The sequence below is a fragment of the Manis pentadactyla genome, chromosome 3 (assembly GCF_030020395.1).
Source record: "Manis pentadactyla isolate mManPen7 chromosome 3, mManPen7.hap1, whole genome shotgun sequence".
Taxonomy (NCBI): Eukaryota; Metazoa; Chordata; class Mammalia; order Pholidota; family Manidae; genus Manis; species Manis pentadactyla.
Window position 1 is genome coordinate 199,516,836 of NC_080021.1, and position 13,451 is coordinate 199,530,286.

The 13,451-nt window shown below is 36.3% G+C and overlaps 1 protein-coding gene across 1 annotated transcript in view; it reads right to left on the minus strand.

The window, feature by feature from the left end:
• The window catches only part of SVEP1 (sushi, von Willebrand factor type A, EGF and pentraxin domain containing 1), a 157,588-nt gene that overhangs the window by 130,401 nt on the left and 13,736 nt on the right, over positions 1-13,451 (minus strand). The window contains exons 2-3 of the mRNA XM_036903354.2: positions 3,607-3,862; positions 453-629 (exon numbers count right to left, since the gene is read on the minus strand). Of these exons, the coding sequence (XP_036759249.2) occupies positions 453-629; positions 3,607-3,862 (433 nt within the window). The remainder of the gene's footprint in view (positions 1-452; positions 630-3,606; positions 3,863-13,451) is intronic.

Genomic DNA, 13,451 nt, shown 5'->3' on the forward strand with positions numbered 1-13,451 from the left:
AGTCCTTATAGGATGGATTTGGCTATTCACCGATTACAAGACCCCAAATCTTCCCCCTCCCGGTTCTGAACCAAGACTTCAAGAGGCCTTGCAAGCTTCCATGCTTCCTCCTGAAACTGTCACCACCAAGGGAACAAGTCTGGGTTAGCCTGGTAGAGTCCGAGAGGCCACGTAACAGTCAGCCTAGTCATCTTAGACAAAGCCACTGTAGATCAGACTCCAGCCAGCTGACCCCCAAACAGTAAGAGAACCCTGTTGAGATCAGCAGGGCAGCTCACCCAACTCAGGGCTAACTGACAAATGTGTGAGTCAGCACACCTGAGACCTAAAGAGCTGCCCAACTGACCTACAGCCTCATGAGCAATCATAAATACTTAATGTTTTAAACTATTACATTTGGGAATCATTTTTTATATGGCAACAGATAACAGACATACAAAGTGGAGACTCACCTGTGCATTCATACAGTAGACCTTTCCCATAATACCCCTTTTCACAGATGCACTCAAATTGACCTGTATGTGTCCCACACTTGCAGCTTGCCATTCGGTCACAGCAGTCTCTACCAGCCTCACACAGATAGGAGCAATGGGACATATCTTCTTGAATAAAACTCCCAGAAGGCAGATCTATCAATAACATATGGCAGCAGGGGTAATAAAAAAATGAATTAACAGTTAGAATGTTCCATTCTCTAGTTACTAAGATTTAAGTGCAAGCTGGAGAAAATATCTTTTCATATCCGTCTAATTCCCAACTGCCCCCCACTCCTACCCAAATATGAATGTGTGTTATTTGCACTACTACAGACTGGGAATTTTTTCCAGCCAGTTAAGTTATTTCAGTCTGGGACCTCATCCTAAGTTCTCGGGGCTATGCAGGGTCAGGCAGAAATGAAGTATTTCAGCAAAAGGAATCTCCAGATGCAGCTGCAAGTAACAGAGTCAGTTCCATGGGTCACTCTCCTGGCTTCCACACCAGCAGGGTTCCACCGCCTCAGTATGAGGTCAGGCAGCAGTAACTCAATTTCCAAAATCCTTGTTCAAATAAATAAATAAAACTACAATCCTGATGGCTTCATAAGGGTGTTGATTATGAGTCACTTACTTCAGAATAAAGACCATCACTTCTACAGCTATTTGAAGACTTAAATAACAGCAACATACAAGTTGAATAATAGAACCAGGATCTGGTTTCTCTCTCAATTTTAAGTAAATGATCATATTTTATATGAATGGAGATCATACAGATTAGCTGAGCCATGCTCTTAAGTGAGGAAATGTTGGGAATTCAACAACTTAGGCAGAGCTGTTCAGAAACTGATTCAACATGGTAGAGTAGGGTAAGGTTGACTATGATTGATCCAGAATGGACTGGCCTAGAATCAGAAAAAACAATAAATTCCATTTACTCTATTGAAGAAGTTTGTAAGTCTTAGCCCAAATTCCAGCACTAAGTCCGTGGTGCTAGGCCCATGTACAATCATGGGACCCTAGTAGGAATTCAAATGTGTGAGTTTCAGCAAGCCCCATGGACTGCAACTGAATTCCTGGAAAGGAGATTGGTGACGGCCTCCATTATGGAACTTGTGTCTATGCATTTAAGACTCTCAACTGTAGGTAGGGGCAAAGTAAAGGGAAGAATTCACCCCAAGGGAAGGAGTCCAGTCCAACCAGGTGCCCTCTTAAAGCTCCATCTAATAGACTGTGGTGTGGGTAAGAGGTCTGCACCATGGGCACTTAGCTATGAGACATGGGGCCACAGGCTTATTGACAATAGAGCAGCTTAGGGAGCAAGAAAAATCTAGCTATCAAGACTGGTACACTGGCATTGAGGTGTAAGGGAGAGATAAGTGAATGAGTTACATAGGGAGAAAGCTATTATTCTGTAACCTATGCTTATTGAAAATGGCCAGAAACGTGGACAGTCTTGAAACCAAAAGTGGATCCATCCAAATTGGAAGTAGTTTCAGAGAACATAGAAGCAGAGGAAATGAGGTTCATTTCCTTTGACCTGATGATGTCTTTTCAGTAAAAGCAGGACCTTTCCTTACCAAATCTGGAAACTCACAGTATCATACATTCTGGATATTTATTTATTGTAATAAAAGTGATGCCTTCCAAAACTGTGATATTGTAACCAAAGGAAGGTTCTGTCCCACCCTGTTTCTGGATCGACTTGCTTTAGGGCAAAAGGCCCCAATCCTATAGGACAGAGGGATGATAGGATTGGAAATCAGTTCTCTATACCACAGCTAATAATTTCAAAATCCCATGTAGTAATACAACCACCCTGATTCCCACTCAACATAGCACTTTTCCCTGAGAAAAGGAGAAATGAAGGTAGCCCCAGTTACTGAACTTCTGCCATTTGCTAAACACTTTATGTGGTGAAATTTAAATATTTTATTTCATCATCCTTAGACAACTGTATGGTGCATATTATAATATCTCCATTTAAAAGGTAGAAGAAACTGAAGCTCATAGATGTTATATAAATTGCCTAAGGCAATGATAATAGCAGACAGTTATTGAGGGCTGAGTATCATAAGCCCTCAGCAACTTTTCTCATCACTTTATATGTATCAACCCATTTAATCCTTATAACAATCCTATGAAGACTGGACTGCTCTCATTCCCTGTTATATTAAGAAACCAAAGGAATGCAAAAATTAAATGATTTGCCAAAATTTGCTCAGCTAGTAGGTGAGTGGCGGGATTTTCTGCTGTAATCGTAACTAGCCTGAGACCATGCTAAACTCTTTTCTTGGAACTACAGTATAGCTGATTCTGCTTAGTATGAACATTACTAATTGCTTGAAACCTCATATTCCCATGATTTTCCCATCAAGCTGAATCATTCCCTGGATACCTGCAATGATCAAGCCTAACTTGCTGCCTGGCTTTGGTGTGAGGCTAGATCTCCTGTTATCTCCCAATCTGCACTTTGTCCCATGGCTTACCAAGACACAGGCCCATATTACGCCTGGAAGTTCATTTAACTTAAATCATACAACTAAACATCCTTCCAAATGGTGTACAAAGAACTCTAATGAATGGGTTTACTGATTTTATTCCCCGTTGGGGTAATGCTCTTTAACTTACACATGAACATATGTATCTTTGAATCATCCAGTCAAGAAGCATGTGCTAAGTATTTATTATCCCTATTTCTTCTTCACGTGTATTTCTGGAAACATTCTGGTGAGATTCACAATGCATATTTATGAATGTTTACTTAATACTTTCAGATAACTGTAAATGAGACCTAAGTCAAGGTTTCCCACTCTGTGTGTGGCCTCAAAAAACACCTAAATTCATTCCATTGATTCTAACGGTTCCAGGTGGGACCATATGGATATTTTAGTTGAAAAGCACACTGCGGTTGTTAAAAGACAAAACAAAACAAATATTCTTGTTGCAAGTAAGAGGGCATCTCATCTCTATTTATGCATTTCAAAACGAGTCATAATACACCAAGGACATGTGGGCATCATGCGCAGGGAAGACTTGACAGGGTTTAGTTACCCCTCAGAGGGTTTCATGCAGTAAGAGAGAAGGAAACCCTGCTTAAATGCATCACATCATACCATTAGGTTTCCATTACCTTCATGCAATGCCCGGCGAGCTAATGCCTCAAATTCTTCAAAACTGTGGAGTAGGTAGCAGTGCTCCTCCTTGGGGGTGGAAGCCATGTCATTCAGCTCCCGAATGTTTCCTTGCCATATGCCAAAAGTGAAGATCTCCACTCCAAAATCTCTCAGTGATGCCGCAACTGGTCTAGGATCTCCCCCATTGGAATATCCATCAGTGATGAGAAAGATAACTTTTGTTGAGTTTTCTCTAGAATGACGAAGAATTTGCTGTAATGAAATGGGGAAAGTTAGTAGGAGTTTGTATTGTGCTGGCCTACTGTGTGCTTCCTTTCTTATGTAAAATAGTGCTTGTGAAGATCATCAGCATTTCACAATCATGAGGAACAGAACACTGATCGGTGAGAGTAAAACAGACTAGAGCCTACTAATGGCCTCTCCCAGAGCCATAATAAACCTTAAAAGCATTGAAAATGCACAAGCAACAGAAGCACTACTATGGGCCTTGCTAATGAGGAGCAGCAAATGTTTATGGAATGAATGGTTATTAACATTAGCACTTGTTAAACTATTTTATAATTGGTTTTCAGGCTCACAAAACATAAACCAAATCTGAGTCCTGTGTCTCTACCCCTAAGCATATCTATCTATCTATCTATCTATCTATCTATCTATCTATCTATCTATCATCTATCTATCTATCCGTTCGTCCGTCCATCCGCCCGCCCATCTGTCCATCCGTCCATCCGTCCATCCATCCATCCATCCACCCACCTAGCTAAACCATCACATGATCATGTACTGGAAACCTAACTAGAAGAAAATTGAACAGAATATCTATTCCAGAGTTAATAATGGCCAACCTGCTTCCTATATTTGTTTTTCCACTGCTCCTCCAAAACTGTAGAATTGATTCAATACTTCTTTTCTGGACCACCCAGTGTTAGCACAAAATCAGCTGGTTTGGGTGGTGCTCTATCTTCATGAGAAAATATTGACTTACTCAATCTGATACATGGACTTTGTTATTTTAGGACAAGTGATTTATGCTTTATGTGTTATATGCTACTCTTCTTTACAGATAGAAGAAAAAATGAAACCTTTTTAAAAAGGCATCTTTTCTGTAAGTTCTTTCAAGGAATTCAGTGTTTAATGGGCAGTAACTCAGGAAATGCTATATTCAGAAGGTGGTCAGGAAGAGTGACAATTATATCCTGTGTCTTATTAAAGAGATGATATAATTTAATAAATAACTGCCTCAATTCACTTTCGGGGGCAGACTCAGCTGTATGATCCAGATTCCCTCAAATTATAAGATTCAGGTCTATGTCAGATGGTTAATATCAAAAAGACAAGAAATAACAAGTGTTGGGGGGATGTGGAGAAAGGGAACCCTTGTACACTGTTGGTGGGAATGTGTAAATTGATGCAGCCACTATGGAAAACAGTAGGGAGATTCCTCAAAAAGTTAAAAATAGAGATACCACACAATCTAGTAATTCCACTTTTGGGCATACACCTGAAGAAAATAAGAATGCTAACTCAAGAAGATATATGCACCTCTATGTTCACTGCAGCATTATTTACAAGATATGGAAGCAACCCAAGGGTCCATCAATAGAATGAATAAAGAAGATGCGTGTACACACACACACACACACACACACACACACACACACACACACACACTGGAATATTAGCCATTAAAAAGAATGGAATCTTGCCATTTGTGACAACACAGGTAGACCTACAGGGTATTATGCTAAGTGAAATAAGTCAAAGAAAGACAAATACCATATGACGTCACTTATATGTGGAATCTAAAAAATAAAACAAAACAGAAACAGACTCAGAAATACAGAGAACAAACTGGTAGCTGCCAGAGGAGAGAAGGAGGGGTGAGGGTAGGCAAAATAGGTGAAGGAGAGTAAGAGGTACAAACCTCCAGTTATAAAATAAATAAGTCAAGGGGATGTTAAGTACAGCATAGGGAATATAGTCAATAATATTGTAATAACTTTGTATGGTGACAGATAATAACTACACTTACCATGGTGAGCATTTAATAATATATATAAATGTCAAATCACTATGTTGTACACCCAAAACTAATATTGTATGTTAATTACACTTCAATTAAAAATACATTAATTTTAAATATACAGTTCATGTCTATAGAAAGCATTCTTCACTAGTATATAATTAATAGGTATTGATTGCAATTGAATAATTCTTACCAATTATTTTTAATGTTTGTAAGCTAAAGATAAAGCTGTTAAACCCCAAAGTAAAGCACTTAAATTATACTAAAAAGGACTCTACAGACCATCTGGAAAGCCAGCAATTTGAGAAAAGGTTTTCAAATACTTCACGCCGCCTCCTTCTCAAACACCTACTACCACAAGCTGCTAGGCTAAGGGCATGCCGAAGAGGGTCAGAAACCAGCCTGGAGGAGCTCCTTCTGGACAAACAAAGGGTAATTTAAATATCAATAAAAGTGATAATTGGAACAGATTTAAATGTATCAAGTATGAAACATATATGTAAATATATATGTATATAGACATAAACATATAGGTGTGTGTATATATATTATATATATAGTTATTTTAAACATTTACAGTTTTAGTACACACCCCAGGTGAAAAGTCTATCAATATAACAATTGGAATGGACTGAAATACACACACACACACACACACACACACACACATTTTTTCCATTCAGTACCACCTCTAGGGAAAAATCCAGTTATCTGGTACAGATGACGTGAACTGAGATATTATTTTATTTGCCTTTAAAATTATATATCAGAATTCAAAGGGTAACGCCTAGTTCTAGTACTCCAAGACATAGCAAGTTGTACTTGCACTATCTTTGCTCTTTACTAGGTGACAAACTACCCTTCTGGGTTGTTTCACTCTGAAATCACAACCTAACCTGCACAGATAATCCTGTAAGATTTTGCTTATTTTGATTACTCTGTCTTTCATAAGATCATGGAAAATATCTGTGAGAATTCTGATGGAAAGGAGAGAGAGAAACGAATTGTCTTTTCCAGTGTGGTATTCTTGACATTGCCTGGTACAGATTATGTGTTCATGTATATTTAGTCAGTGACTGAATTAATGAATGAGCATCGTGGATAAACTCTAGGATACTCTGGAGAGAATTACTTGGGTGAGTTGGTCTTAAGTGAGCAGTCGGAATGTGTAGGATATCTGTGCGTGTATGCACATGCAATATTTTGTATAGTTTTATACAAAAAAAGCCTCCCTTTTTGCCCTTGTTGCCCTTGTGACACTAACAAATACTATATTGTAATATTAACCTTAGTCCATGCTAATAACATTCTTTAACATCCAGGTTAAGATTTAGTGGACAGTTCAGGCTGTACTACTTGTTACATAAAAAACACTTTAAGCTGTGATTCCATTTTTCTTCTCTTCTTGAAAGGAAGGAACTGGTAAGTATTTACAGGAACCATTATATCTGTTGGCAAGACAATATATTAAGCTTAAAATAGTAAGAAGAAAGCAGGACTAGTAGTCCAAGCAAAGAATTACACAAGATCTGGGTTTGGAATGCACTTTAAAGATAGAGGAGGAGTGGATGATTTACTGAAAATAATTTACCCCCTCCCCCAATCGTTGTGCTTCTTCACACTTAAATAAAAACATAATTCAATAAAAAACAGTTTTCATCCCACAGATCTAAGAAGTAAATAGATGTGTGGTAATGTTTGGGGAATGTGGTAGAGGTTTAGCATTTGTTTCTCTTTTTACTGTTCCTGAAATAGTTTACATCATCTGCTGTCCTTTGTAAGGCACTTAAGAAATAGAATTTTTTGGTCCAAAATACTGAATGAGGCAAACCCTTTGCTGCCAAAGAAAAACTCAGCATGGACTTGGTATGGCAAAAGGTTATCACCATCTGTATTGTATCAAGCCTGTGATTAGCTTGTATAAATATCTGGCAGGGAAGTAAGCTCCCCATGTCCAGCAATAGTCATTAGAATGATAAAAATGCAGGGTTGTGTAACATTGTTCTAACACCCGAGATCCATTACCATTACACAAGACTGCAAACCCCACCCCAACCCCCAAGTCAGGCCATAAGGGAATTGTTCTGAAAAATGATCTCAAAAGAAAAAGAGGTCACAACAAATCAGAGATGGGGACATTTGCCCTTCGGCTCCACTGATTAAACATGTAGTTATAATACCAACTGCAGCAAACCCTACCTGCAATTACCCACTGCCACTAACCTTGACTGAGGATACTAACTAGAGAAGCTCCTAAGTCATCTTTGAAAGACTTCTATTTTGTGAGCTAATACCTATCAGACTCTAACAGTTCCATTCCCTTCCAGGGGGCAAAAAATTAGAAAATTATGTCAGTGTTTCAAATTGTTTTCCACATGAATTATTTCCTTGTTATGAAACATTAAGAACAAGCAAGACACCATAAACTATTTGTATTACTTTCCTCATTCTTCGAATTTCTAAAATTGTACCAAGCTTAATCTGTTATTTAGTTAACATTTTAAATTTGAATACTAATATTCTTCAGTTCAAGGAAAGTTTATTGTTTTATATTTTTGAATAGTATTCTGGGAAAAGATGTTATTCGTCTCTTGGTTCATCACTTTCTAGACTTAATGTATGCTATTCTTTTTTCATGTTTATCTCACCCTCCTTCCTTCTAAATTTGGTGGAAATTTCTGAAGCTTTTTCCATATCACTGTTTTGGTTTTAGGCAGCATTGTTTCTCTTCCCTTCCATTTCTAAGAAAGAACTAATTTTGGCATTGCATATTATTTTCTTTGTTACAGCATTTCACTATCTTACATAGTTCTCTCTTTATTCCAATCAGCTTTTTTGCAGCCAGTTTTGTTTTCATTTCATTCTCTTGTTTATCCTCTCATTTCTCATCGTTGCTTCAGTGTTTTGTTTACTTATGTTAAGTGCATGTAACAAACGCTTTCTAGGATTTAGTTCTGCTTTTCACAGTGAATTCTTGTACTTACATTATCTGTGTCTTACATTCTATCTTTATTTTACTTAGCAGAAAAATTTCAAAGACACCAGATAGAGAGGCTCTATTGGACAGTGCAGGTCAAGATGCATATAACATCATCCTAGGAGGCAAAAAAATACAAAAAGTCTAGAGCATGCCAAGGAAAATATTCTATAAATTCAAGAATTGCAAAACCAACTTGAAGGTTTAGAAGGATCCATAATTTAATATTGAAATAAGAAGAAAAGAAGCACAATGGAATGGTACTTGTATCACTAAGATTTAGAATGCTACAGCTGCTATGAGAACAAGAACAGAAAGCTATAGGAGGAGAACAGGCTAAGATGAAAATAGATGTATAAGAAAAGAGGGATTTGATAAGGAAATTATGCAAGGAAACCCAAAGATGAAATGAAAGACTTAGATATCCACACTGGTGGTACTGAGATAAAATATCAGAAGTTCAAACTGATAAAATTTTGTACAAGTTTTGGTGTAGAAAGCTGCTGACTAATCTCATTTATACACATTTCTCTTTATTCAGTATGGCTTATTCCTCAAATGCAAAAATAGAATAAAATTAGTAAGTTTTTTGCTATAATACAACATAGTAATTGTTCCAATTTAAATAAAATAATCCAAGATACTAAAAAGGCATTCAATAAAATTCATTTCTGCTTTCTTTAATGAATAAAAATTGGTATAAAAAGATATCTCATGATGTGCTAGGGCATTTGCCTCAAAGCAACAATACAAATCATGCTCAACTGTGAAAAACCAGCATATTTCCCAATTTGAGAAAGAGCAAAAATCTGCGACTCCAAGTATTTTCACTAGTATTAAAATCTTCTTGAAATTTCTAATTAAGGCAGTAAGTCACAAAACCGTAATAAGCATTGAACTTCTTAAATCTTCTGCTCCTTCTCAAAAAATCAAACTTAGGAAGCAAGTAACAAACTGGAAAGTATTTTCATCATGCTTATCAAACCAAGTATTAAGGTCCTTAAAATATAAAGAACTTCTATACATCTCTGAGGGAAAAAGAAAAATAGCAGATACAGGTGAGTATTTTGACCAAACAAACGAAGACCCCCCCCCCTCCGGCAAAAAAATTCTACTTGTCAGAAAATGTGAAAACCATTTAACTTCACTAATAACCAAAATAATATAAGTTAAATAATAATACTAATTTTTCACTTCTCAAATGGCCAAAGATTTCTATTAATTTAAAAAATTATAAAATAACTAGGGAAACAGATACTTCTATTGGGAATGCCACCTGGTCTTTTAATATTTGGAGTAGAGTGTGACTAGTGACCAAAGCCTTAAAATTTTCACACAATTTGAATTAAAATTCTATACATAAGAATATCTTAAGGATATAACCAGGGGTATATACAAAAAATGATCAGAAGGATATGTATCCCAGAATAATTTGCAATAACAAAAAAACAGGAACAGTATGAAATCCAACAATAGGCCGCTGTTAAATAAATTACAGGGCAATTATGAAATTGCATTACAATGACATTGTTGAATAATGATTTAAAAGTAGGAAATCAAAATAACGATTTTATTTCATGAGTGTGCATGTATATCTTCATATGACTGACAGTATATGCATCCAAATGTTGTCTATCTCCTGGTAGTACAAGGGTTTTTGGTTTCTTCTATTTGGTATTTTTATCTCATTTCCAAATTTTCTTTCTTCTCTTCTCTGTCTCACCTATTAAGTAATGACTTCCAAATCTATGTCAAATTAAACCCTTAGACTCTCAAGGTGAAATTCCTGTGGCCCAGTGGAACACCTCTGCCTGAAGGTGCCATAGAACTCTCAAACTCAATATATCTTCTCCATGCAAAAATAAGTGTTCCCCTCTCTTGTTTTCAAAATGTATCAAATGTGGCACCATATTCTGTCACTGTCACATTTCACAAATTGGCAATCTAGGAGTAATCGATGATGCCTTCTTTTTTGAACTATCGCCTTTTGTAACCCATCCAGACCTGAACCTCTCACCTCTGAATTATCTACCTATTTCACAATCCTATTGTCCCAGCCGTGGTTTGGGTACTTCTGTCGTTTTTCAGAGTTACTTGAAGGATCTCTAGCTAAGCTACGCTTCTTTCAAATTCATTGTCTGACCTGCTATTCACAGTATCTTCCTGAAATACTGATCCAATTGTGTTTTAAAACTTCCATCATTTTCCTTCTGTCTACAAAGCCAAGTTTAGATTTCTTTATACATCTTTAGACCATACAGTCCTAAACAGGACTTCCAGCTGCATCCTTGCCATACCTAATCTGCTTACTTCCCCAACCTACCTCTTATACTGTTTTCACGACTTACGGCTATTTGGGGGTTTGGGAACATACCATTCTTTCCTTATGTTAGCTCTGCCTGAAAATTCTTAATTCTTTCTCATCTCCCAATATGCCAACCTCCACTTTCACCAGCCCTTCAAAATCCAGACCAAAGTTCATCTTCTCTTTGAAATTTTCCCAAAATTTTCTGCTGTGCAGAAAATATTACATCCACCTCAATGACACTACTATATTCCATTACACTAACCCCACCACAATTACAGATAATACTTATATATCTGACTATCTCCCAAGCTAGAATACAAAATATGGCAAGGATTGACTCAAGGTTTCACTCCATAGATAATCAAAAAATAACTGAAATAAGCAGATGAAAGAATAAACAAATGCTTTAATTTTCACTCACAATATGTTCAACATGCAGAATAAACTGAAATGTTCTAGGCCATACATTGTTCCAGTAAATTCTGTTCTGCAATTGTGAAATTAAAACTCTTGTAAGTATTATATTTAAACTTATTTTACCAAATCGATATTGAGCCTCTGTTATATATCAAACACTGGGCTAGGGATTCTTGATTATATCATTTGATTATTCAATAGAACCATTAACTAAAAACAAATAAAAACTAAGACAATGACAAAAGTATAACTGAGAGAACTATTCTTCAATAACTAAGCTTTCCTTTTGATATTGTAATATCAAATCAATCATATTTAGTATGTCTCATTCATCTTAAGTATTTATTCAGTCTTCATAGACTGAAATTCTAGAATGACAAAAAAAAAATGTTGACTCAAGTAACATTTGGGCTATTTATTACAGTCTAGCCAAATCACTGAAGAACCAGAGGGTCAAAAAGAACTTAATCTCAGATTTATGGTCAGAGTTTTTCCACCCACATACATGCTTTAGTTATTAAACATGGACACAAAGCATTTTAAAATGGACCCATAGGGACAGTACCTCAAATTGGAAAATGGTGTGCACAGGGGTTGATGAATAGCAGACTTAATCCAGACTGCAAAAAACAACAGAATAAACACACAAGAGACCAAACAGGTTTCCAATAATGCCAAATTCCACCATCTATTCTACAAACACACAAGGAATAAAGAAAATCTGGAGAGCAAAAAGTACAGCCATCAGAATCCAAATGAAAATGAAAGAGGGCTACATGACGTAACACTTTTAAACAAACTGCTAACTTACTACAAGATAATTAAATCAAATGCAACCTTTTATTAATATTGTTATGAATAAACTTTTAAAATAATTTCAGTTGATATGTTAAATGCCCATCCAATCTGACTAAGTGACATTGAGCCCTTAAAGGTATTAGAAGATTTACTCACGCGTTTCACATCGAGGTCAAACAAGAAAGTACGACCATCTCCAATGATATTTGCACAATAGTTTATGATTTTACAAATAATTCACACAAAGTATATAGAGACACTTAATATGATAATGAGAGCGATCATAAACTGATGCACAAAATCATGCTTCAAAATTCTCGTTAAATTCAGGAACAGGGCAAGAATACCTCATCACTTAGAAGATGGAAGTCTAGCTAGTAAGGCAATAATAGAATGTGGCAAGAAATAGAACTAAGTGTAATAACAAATTATTGACATTTCAGAGGAAAAAGTCAAATTGGAAGGAAATATTGACAGATGTTGAGAAAGAGTTACATACAAAAATATTTTAACTGCAAAATTTTGCAGGAACAACAAGTAATTAAGAATTCAACTGTGATGTTATCTACATGATACAACATACTTGAAAGGTAGTTTAAGGAGAATTTTACCATATGGGAAATTTTTCACTATGCAGCTTTAGAAAGAAAAGTTATAGGAAGTGCTTTTACTATATATATGTATGTGGAGTTTTATACACACAGGTACATAAAAAGAATAAGGCAAAAACTATATTACTATGTTTTCCTATTTTATCTAAAACTATTAATAGGTATATTATTTCCATTATAAGGAAAAGAGGCAAAAATCATTTTTAAAGAAACACTTGCAAATGGAAGTTAATAAAGACTTTGAATATTACCCTTGAGTTAAAGGTATTTGCACAATTTCTAAATAAGAAAATGTATGGAAGATGTTTTAACCACACATGGTGGTCAATAAAGATTAGATTCCACTTACTTAGCTTAAATCAAGTGGTGTATTTACTGGAAACACATAGGAATATCTCTCCAAACCCAAGAGGCCGGAGAAGAACTGGGCCTCAAGAGGGACTGAACACAGGAACCATGCAGCCACAGGAGCCACGGCTACTCCCTCCCAACTTCCATCTGCTTCCATCTGTTGTATCTTGTCTCAGTTTCTGTCTCCACATCCTCTTCATTTACTCTGCCTTATGTTAATGGGATTCCTCTGATGGGAATCTGATGGGTTCTCTGCGCACAGTCTTTACCTACTGGCAAAAATCCCTACTCTCAGAGGTCTTTGTGTCCCCAGTCCAAATTCCCAGGAGAAAGAAAATAACGGATTTACCTCC